Source organism: Poecilia formosa, unplaced genomic scaffold, assembly GCF_000485575.1.
Source record: "Poecilia formosa unplaced genomic scaffold, Poecilia_formosa-5.1.2 Scaffold137, whole genome shotgun sequence".
Classification (NCBI taxonomy): domain Eukaryota; kingdom Metazoa; phylum Chordata; class Actinopteri; order Cyprinodontiformes; family Poeciliidae; genus Poecilia; species Poecilia formosa.
In genome coordinates this window covers 86,628-96,667 of record NW_006800076.1, presented here as the reverse complement: position 1 = coordinate 96,667, position 10,040 = coordinate 86,628, and the positions used below count along the sequence as shown (strand labels likewise).

The following is a 10,040-nucleotide window of genomic DNA, read 5'->3' as shown; positions in this document are numbered from 1 at the left end:
AAAAAAAAAAAAAAAAAAAAAAAAAAAAAAAAAAGGGGAAAATCCCAAGGGAAACCGACCCGACCCGTTTTTTAAAGCTTAAAAAAAAAAAAAAAAAAGTGGAAATTCCCAGAGGAAGCAGCTCGAACCTGATTATTAAGCGTTTAAAAAAAAAAAAGCAGCAGCTCCTGAGCTCCAGGTACGCTGGTTATACATACCTCCTCTTCGTGGTTGGTGAATTCACTCTGCTCGTTTTCCTTCTCGATTTTGTTGTTATTCATTCTGAGTCGGACTCTTTGTTGTTTTTCCTCACTCGGAAGCTCGTCTTCTTCTTTTTTTTTTTCTTGTTTCGCTTTGCTCGTCTCCTTCCTCCACAAATTAAATTAAAAAGCACCCTCCGACTGGACCCGAGCCTTTGGTTCTTCCCTTTAGTTCGGAGACATTAATGATTTGCCTTGTTTGTATTATTCAATCAAAAGGAGTCGGTTCAGCTGTGAGCGGCGTGTGTGTCTGGGCGCTCGGATATTCCCTCAGCATTCCCTGGAAAGCTTCTCCGCAGGGCTCCTCTTGTTGCTGTTTCCCCCCCGAAAATGAAATACAGTTTAATGTTGAGCGAAGCGCGCCGCAGGCAAACTTCTCTCCCCATCCCACCGTCCGTCCCTCCGCGCGGAAGGAGGCGAGGGAGGACGGAGAGGGAGGGGTTTTCTGGGTGGGGTAGAGGGCTGGAGGATGCGCCGCAGCGGCGTTTATGGAGGTTTTATCCACCGCTGGAAGAGCTACAGCGGCAGGGGGAGAAACAAAAAATCTGCACCCATCACCTTTTGGACCAGCTGGATGTTATTTTAGTGACTGAAACATTCCTGAAATATTCTCCTAAGGCGCTGGCTTATGTGGTTATTTTATTTATTTATTTTTTTTTATCTGACTGCCTGCACAAATTGCTGAGTCGAGGGGGTTGTGGACAAAAGGGGCGACACAATTCTTGCTTCTGTTTGTCTCCTTGCGAATGTTGCGAACTTCTTTTGAACTTGAGCTTTTTTTTTTTTTTTTCCCCATGTTACAGCCACAAACCAAACTTCAATGGATTGTCCCGACGGCTACTGCAATGGTTATAAAGTAGTGCAACACACCAATTTTGATAAGGACCAAAGAGAGTCGGCATAGTGTTGATTTAACTCTGCAGAATTTGCTGTGTGAATAGGAAGAACGTGGCAACAAATAAAAAATATGAAAAAAAAAAAGAAAACACATCATAATTCAATACTTTATACAGCTACCATCGTACAACTTTGAGTCTTTTGTGATACAGGCTTCAGCCATCTAGAAGCTGAAATTTTGACCAATGACCATCTTGATTTGATAAGTATGGACTTTAACTGGGCCATCCTGACACATAAATGCTCTTTGATCTGTTGTGTCAAACTCATTTTCATTTTGGGCCACAACAATATCATAAATGTTCAAAAAGGTGATAGAATGTATTATTAAACGGACCTGGTAAGAAACAATTAAAATATTACAGGTTTCTCTGTATTCAACGGTATTAAGTAATATTTATCTTTTCACATTGATGGAATTCAGCAATACATAAACAGACACTGATTTGACTTGACTCATAAAATAATACTGAAGCACACAAGTCTCAAAGTTCGACTGAAATAGTTATGGTGGCCTGGATCTTGCCCAAGGTTCTCGGGTTTGGCACGTGATCTAAACCGTCCTAAAATGGAGAAGATCGAACTGATTAATTTATGTTCTCCTCTTGGTTACCTTCAAAACTTTACTCACTCTCTGATTTCCTGTATCTTCTTCCTCTTTACAACTAAGGAAAGTGAAGATCAATCAAAATTTGGCCTTACTTTCATTTTAGCAAGTACCTGGCATGCCGAGGTGAGTGAATCTTCATCACTGGAGACATCATAGTGATGTTAGATTTAGTAATGTTGTTATTGGGTCATTGCTGCAGTATCTGAGATACAGCTGTGTCAAGCGGTTAGCTGTGTGTGGTATGCATGACATAGTGAGCGGTAGCGATCAAGACACAAATTTTACTTATTTTAAATCAGTAGTAGCCTCATATATCTGCTGATCAAAATAGGAAAGAACAGTATCAGAGGTCGTGTAAGGTGACGTCAGAGCCTCATAGCATAATGACAAATACAATAGGTTGACAGGAATGTTAAGATAAAGATAATGTTAAATTAACCAGATAAACTTTAGCTTATTGTGGTTTCCCCCAACATACTGCAATGATCCAAATAAAAACACATGTAAAATATATCAGAAAATACATAATAGTACATTTATTTAGGGCTTTTTCCACATTTCAACATATTTGCCCAGAAGTATGAAGATGGCTATAAGCCTAAAAGTTATTTTGACTGTGACTTTTGCTGTTATGATACTTGTCTGTTCCAGCAGGTTCAGGCTAGGCGCTTGTAAGAGTTTCAACTTTACCTTCAGGAAATTGGAGTATTATGAAAAACTGCAGTTTGCTTTACTGATTCTTAGTTGTTTTTTGTACTGTAGGCATGACTTTCTCAACAAAAGCAATCAAACTTTATGCAAACTCCGCAGTAGCCTGTTTAAAGAGTGACTTATTTTTTTTTTACCACACCTAAATGGGGTGATTGTCTAACCTTTAACTAGGCTGCATGACAGCGTTCATCATGAATATGGCATCATGAGACAAGTTGTCACCCAGTAGCACAATGTGCTACCTCAGCGTCTTTGAAATGCAGTATTCAGCATAATCCATCATCAGTAAAGAAGAAAACGTCAGTAGACACAAACAACCATCAGCCTAATTGTTTAATGCGTTTCATGTGTGTTCATCGTCTCAAACCGTTAAGTGGCGTCTCGTTTCTTGTCGGGCACCGCTAATCTCCTCGATTCCTTTTGCATTTCAGGTTGGTCGTCGCAAGCGAGACCTGGAGAACCTGCGAGGTGTTTAGAAAGCCTTACTCGTGGTAATCCCGCCACGTGAGCTCACCTAAGTCTGTTTGATTTATGATTTCTGAGTGCAGAAGCAGCCAGGCCCCTGGAGCCGTGGAAGCGACGTCTCAACCCAGCGGCAGAGATGAGAAAACACTGTAAAGTTTACAGGCGCGCCTGTTACAGCCTACACAGCAAAAGGCGCAAACAAAACAGCCTTTAACAGCAGCCATCAGGTGACAAGGCACCTTCAAACACTCCCCAATATCAAAACATTTATTTTGAGCAGCTGCCTCGCTCAGTGTTCTGCGAGTTAAAGTTCGAGAGCTGACAGTAGTTCTTGACTATACGTTTACGTGACATTTATTACACGGGACAGACGCTCGCTTCGTTTGACAGCCGGCACTGAAAAACAGAAAAAAAAGAGAAAAAAAAGTCAGGGTTTTTTTTTTTTTTTTGCTGCACTTGCACCTCAAAAAAGGAACAAGGAAGGAGGAAAAAGTAGTCGCCGTGGCTCAGTCTTCTTGGATATTTCTCCTCTTTGCTCCTCCCCAATCATGTCTATATCAATTACACCTCATCTGAAGCGTGCACAACGAAGAAGGGACATGGCAGAGTCTTTTTATGCTGATGAGAGGCAGTTGGGGATGATGGGAAGGAGGGAGGCTGTCGGAGTCTTCGAAGCAGATAAAAATGGAAATCTTCCCCCGTTTGCCGTTCACCACCGCGCTATCAAAGCTTCCTGCTGGAGTCTGGGGAACAACGCGGGGGAGGAGAGGTGGAGAGAGTGGGGGAGATGTCCCAGCTGTGTTTGACAGGTCTCAGAGCTGAGCTGTGTGGTCTGATGCTCAGAGAGAGAGGGTGGTCTCCCCCAAACCCCCGTAAAAACACACACACACACACACATGGAGAAAAGGGGGGGCGGAGAAAGAGGAGCAGCTAGGAGAGAGTTTGGTCACGGTGTCCTGGGTAACATGTCAGCGAGCTTTGACGAGGCCCAGCCTTACATGAAGATATCTGTGCGTTATCTGCAGTAGCTGAGCAGAGCGCAGCGTCAGTCAGGGTGCCTTCTAATTTTAGACATGACAGGGAAACAAAGGAGACCATGCATATTTTCAAAATACATTTTTAAACCGGCCCTAATTAAATTACGCTGCTGTGGTTTTAAGGAGTCAAACCGCCTTCAAATCTTTAAAAGGACCAACTACTGCAGTTTTATTTGCTTTTTATACATTGATTTGATAAGTTTTCTTACAACACTAAGTTTTACGTTATGTGGAGCTCCACCTCAGCAGACAAACTTGACCTGGCAACCCGAAGCTCAAAAAAACCAAAAAAATGTTAGATTTGTTAATTGTTGTGCTCAATGACCAGATTAACTACTATTAGCTACATAAAATATGACAAGAATGTATTTCTCTGCAACACTTTTGCTAACACAAGTCGTACAGCACTGTATGTGCAACCAATTTCATGAGGTGCAAGTGGTCAGAAATGAACATGAGCAGTAAAACGGGGAACAATATCAATGTATTAAAGTGTGTGGAAATCCTCCTGGATTTGGAGACTAATGTCTTACTTTCCAAAAGGCCAGTTACAAATACATGAACAATTTCCTCTGTCAGACTCTACAGATCAAGACGCCTTTTGCTTTTGTACATGTACTGGAGTGTCTGTCAAGTATAATTTAGTTTCAGGGCCTCATCTCTTTTCCTTTTTTTTTCAGTTAACTGTAAATAAATAGTTCAACAAGGACGCAGATATGGAAGATTGAGACACAAAATCACATTCTCCAATTCTATGATCTGAATCACTGACTCACAGCTAAAAGGCCAGCTTGATATGAGCACAGAAACAAGAATCTATCATGACACATTGCCAATGTATTGACCTGCGGTGGACCCCTGAGGTTGGACGCCTGCTGTTCTTAAAGTTCACTCAGTTGGCAGTCAGATGACTCAAAAATATCTGGTCTATGCGTTAACCTTTTTTTTTGTTTTTTTTTTTTGTTAAATGCCCAAGAGGCTTAGTGCTGTTCTTTAAAGAACTAACCACATCATTTATGATCATAAATTAAAACAAAAACACATGGGAGTGGGAAACTTGTCCACCATCCAGAGGTCAGCTGTAAAACAGGCAGGTCTGGCTGAGAACATGACAGCAGCTCAGCTTTTGGCAGAGAAACACTCCTTACCCTTCTAGAAGAAATGTGTGGTAAGTGTCTCTCACTGGTTTTTGAGCCAGGCCATTCCATTGTTTTGACTCACCAAAATTCAGTGTTCCTCTTTTTATGCCGTTGTGCCCTTTGATCTTCCCGTAAGATCACTAATGAGCAATTTATGGTCAGACTGACCTGCTCTAATGTGCCTTCGGAGGTTTGGTATTTCAGAGGGGAGTTTTCACAGCCAAATCTTTGTATGACAAAAAAGTTACGACAAACATTTGCTTCAAAAATTTAAGTGGTACACCTCAATGTCTCTCCGTAGCTGCGGGTCGTTTACATCCAATATAACAAGACTCTGGCAACAAGCCAGTGGATGCTTGACAGGGCATTTCATTTGCAAGATCTTCATTTCACTCTCTTTTTTTTTTTACCAAAAAAAAAATGCTAATCAGCTAATTCAGCCTTTCTTTAACATTTTCGTTCAGATTGTCCAACATGGAAGTGAGGCCCACTGACAATCCCAATAAGCTCTGTAGACATGCAAACCTGCAATACTGTTGAAACAAAGGGAAAATAAAAGATGTCCAGTCTGTGGTTTTGCTTTGACAGGAACAAAAGATGACAAGAGAAAAGGAAAAAAAGAAAGAGAGATGTAGATATCTTGAGGATTCAGACAGCTAAACCCTCCCTGCACCACTGTTTAAGGCTCGCTGTGTTAAATTTAACTTTTTTTTTTTTTTTCTAAAGTCCCTAACCTGCTAGAACCAAATTTGGGCTACACGGTGTTGTAGTTGTTAAGACTGATTCCTTACAGGAAGAAGAGTTTAAATTAAAGGACTTAATGGAGTTTACAATGCATACATTCTCTTCAGGTACACCCTGCCTTCCTACCACAGTCAAAGCACGTGCATGTTAGGTTAATTTGTCAAGCAAAGTGAAAGCGTGTGCATGTCCACCTGTCCAGAGTCGGCTGAGCACTGCGTTTCTCCCATTGACCTTGGGAGATGACAATAAATTATGAATTGCTAGAACCAGATTTTATGAGTACAGTCGTACCTGACTAAAGGATACTTATCCAAGCTCATGGCGCATATATTGATATTCAAACTTTAGGGGATCTGTACATCTGCGCTCATTTTTACTGCCTTTAATTAACCAAGATATTTCAGAGCGGATCAAAGTGATTTAAAATCCCCAGGCAATGCAACTGGTGTGACTTAAAACACAGGTTTAAAAAAAAAAAAGCACTGCAGCAAACTCGAAACTCTAGTTTCTGCCAGGAAATTATTCCTCAAGAGCAAGTCAACAACCAGAACTTTGGGTCCAGCCAGAAACACGGACGTAATTGTAATGCCCGGAGATGTTAATTGCAGAAGGCTAAAAAGAAATCTGCTGTTTTCAGCAAGCCCTAATGCGCAATACTGCCTCACCAGTTCAACATGAATTCAAAACCTTGACGACACACATTTGACAAACACCAAGTTAAAGTCATCTGAAATTACAGTGCATATCCAGTTACTCATATATGGAAAGAGCCACAGCGCGTTTGTTGTTCAGACACACAAATAAGCGGCAACAGTTGAGCTGTCATTAGACTGTACATTAAGATTTTATGGTCCAGTGAACGGTGAGGGTTAAGCGGTGGCTAAAGGCATTGTTAAGCATGTCTCCGAGGCTTGAATTCCCAAACGCTGACACACACCCCTATGCAAAGCAATATAACGTTCTTTCTGACTGCCTGCGAGTGGCCTTAAAACGTCTGAAAGCAGGTTAAAGGAAGGATATGTAAAGTCATATGTTCTCCCGTGTTGCACAGAGAAGCCAATAAAAGGTTAAAGTAAAACCAGTTCCCTGGAGTCTTTGTCCTTCTCAGCACCTTTAAGGCTCACTGAATCATTTGCATTTGAAAGAACACGTTTGCTTTCTGCGGCTTAGTTTAGAAACATAGTAATAAATGTTATATTAACCTTTTACTTACAGCATCATAAATCTTCTGTTGCTATTTTTCATCAGCTTTTGGATAACTTTCCTGAATTCATTCTTTTATGGTATTATATCACATTGTGATCATGTCACGTTAAATTCGTCATAGTGGGCACTTTCCACATCAATTACAATTCTTTGAATCTTCTGATGGCAGATGATTATTAAACTCCCAATTTTTTTTTTTTTTTTTTTTTTAGCAAATGTTGCGTCAGTTTAATTAGCTTCACTTATTTTATAGGCTATTTACAAGAATATAAAATATTTTAAAAATGTGTTCTATTTTTTGGATGCAACACTGTTGTTTGTTATAGTCGTTTGCAAATTTTTATTTTTTGGGTGTGTGTCACTAATATCAACCTAATTCTATATTTATTTTTTTGCAATTTTAGCTGTCTTGAAGTGACTGATGCTAACTTGCGGATATGGCTTCCAATATAAAATGTTTTAAAATATGTAAGTATCCAAGGAAAATGTATATGCTGTAGTAATAACAGTCAAAAAACACAACATACTGTTCTAATATCATAATACTGAAAAAAACATTATTTTATTCTAATAGTCATGCACCAACATTAACTGACTGGTTTTTAAAAACATTATTCAGATAGTAGGGAAATTATATTTTGATGTGGGCATGTTTTGGAATAATATAATTAAAGATATGTTGGCAGTAATAAAGAGAATAATGATGTCACCCTCACAACTCCTACATTTCCTTGATAATTAGGTGAATATTTAAAAATATGCCCTAATTATTGGTTTCAGCGAAAGATTGCCATTATTTATTGAAATTACCTTATTAGCACGTGTTATGGGATATGTCAATTTCTTTCGTATAGTTTTCAAACACGTTCGCAGCTTTTGAGTCAACATGAATATTAAAAAGTGGCATTGCTCAGATTCTAATTTTACAGCAGGATTTCAAGTGAAATCTGCAAATGTGAAACCTACAGTGCGCCTTGCAGAACATATCTAGGAATCATGCCCTGTGGGAAATCTGTAGAGGGTTTCACCTTCAAAGTAGCCGGTAACTTTAGTTAAATCTTTTCCTGTAGAGCCACGCTGACTAAAAAGGCATAATATCCAGTGGTTTCTGGGTTCCTGTTGTCATGTGATTAATTATTTCTGTGGGACTGCAATGGAAATCACTGTGGCCTATAGGTCACATTTCAGTTTTAAAAGGTGGAGTGGACCTGGATGTAAAGGTCAGCTGTCAGAAAGCCTTTATCCTCCCAAAGCAACTGGTGGCCTGCGAGCAGGACGGGCTGCAGAGGAGAGCGAGCCGCTCAAAGCGCCGTAATGGCGCAACAAAGAGAGGAGAAAACTGTTTCTATGGTGAGACATTGTGGTTAAAAAGCTAAAAGCTCCAGGCGCATCGTATCACCGACGGAGGTTGCAGAAACCCATTGAGCTTCTTTACCCGTTTTGTGATGAGGCAACCACAAACTTCCACGTATTCCGTTTAGATTTTATGTTGAGCACCTGAAGTAGAAGAAAAGCAATAAACGTTTTTTTTTTTTAACTATTTTCTCAAATAATGATGCACAAAAAAAATATTTCGCAGTGAACCCCCTTCACTCTGGTACGTCTAAATAAAACTCGTTGCTGTCGACTGCCTTGAGAAGTCATGTGATTAGTCCCAGATGCGAATGATTTAATCTCAGTTGTGTTCTGAGCTTGAGGCTGGGACTTATTGATAAAGGAGGCTGAACGGAAGTGCTTCACTCTTCAGATTTCCTTTCTTCCATCTTCTAAATCCTGACTGGCGTAATATTTGCATGACCAAATCCTGAGTGATGAGTTCATGGAAAGAAAAGCAACAACCCGACCCCGACTCCCACACCCGGATGTAGAGGCGGTCTGCCTTTAAAAACCTGTCGACTAATTCAGTTTCATAACAATATAGAAACGCAGAGAAAGTAGAGTATAAATAGCTCCTTCCAAATTTAGAGCGAGCTTCTGAACTTCCTCTCAGATTCCTGGCTTGGGTTGGTGTCCTCTCAGACATTTTGCCAGTGCAGATTAAAAGGCCACACAAGCGCCCCATGACGCCCTTATCACTCTGCGCATCCGTGCAACTGTGTGCAGCATCTGTCTTTCTTGTCATGCTAAAGTAAACTGAGGCTTTAGCAACAAGCTTTCCTTTCCTCTCCCCCCCTTGCCACCCTCATTCCAAATTAAAACGATGAGGAGCCTAGATGTGGCCCCGGCTGCACTCCTCCGCAGAAATAATTAGCTCCCGGTTGGTGCGCGCTCCTCGTGGGACTCCACAGTGACATGTCCAAATGAGTATTGGCAGAGAGCGACACCAGCTGTGGGTCTCCGACAGAGGGAGGGGGGGACTGCTGTACTGTGGAGCGCTCTGCTCACTGAGCACGACACGATGCCCCTTAAAAACCTTTGTTTTTCTTGAGCCCCTGGAAACTCTGACATTCGAACCTTTCCTGTCAGGTGTTGCAGACGGTGACACGCTGCTTTCCTTCGAGCATCCATCCTCGTCCAAATGGGCGAGTGTGTGGTACAGATGGGAGCACCACCCCAGGGAGCTTAACTCAAAAATGCAAGTCACAACCACGCCCGTGTCAATTATATATATATATATATAAAAAGAAAAGCCGTGCAGAACTCCCACAGCACCAATTTGGAGGGGGACAAACTGCCATCAAATCCACAAAAGGGGGCATCGCTGTTACACAGTAAATGCTCCTGATCAAATATACAGCAGCTCTTTGTGTCAGCTGCAGAAACTATTTGTGGATGAGAACTTCAGATAGGGATCTTTTTTAGCTAAAAAAACCAAAACAAAACAAAACAAAAAAACACCCATAGTCTATATTTAGTGGCATTAAAAATACCCACATATTCAGTTTGATACGACGCATCACCAGATGAAGCGAAAGATCTTAAGAAGCAGAAAGGATAAAGACTGTTGCTCAACACTGCCATCTTGTGGTGATAAAGCATAGGCCGTACAACA

At 40.9% G+C, this 10,040-nt stretch overlaps 1 protein-coding gene across 4 annotated transcripts in view; it reads right to left on the bottom strand.

Annotated features, from left to right (window-relative positions):
• Positions 1-701, bottom strand: part of LOC103145192 (RNA-binding protein with multiple splicing) — a 45,907-nt gene extending 45,206 nt beyond the window's left edge. For 3 of the 4 annotated variants that reach the window (XR_001663399.1, XM_016676626.1, XM_016676627.1), the window contains exon 1: positions 198-701. Coding sequence is in view for 2 of the 4 variants with exons in the window: in XM_016676626.1 (XP_016532112.1) it covers positions 198-260 (63 nt within the window). In the remaining 2 variants the exon portion in view is untranslated. The remainder of the gene's footprint in view (positions 1-197) is intronic. The other variant, XR_001663398.1, reaches the window with a different exon arrangement.
• Positions 702-10,040: the final 9,339 nt, after the last annotated feature.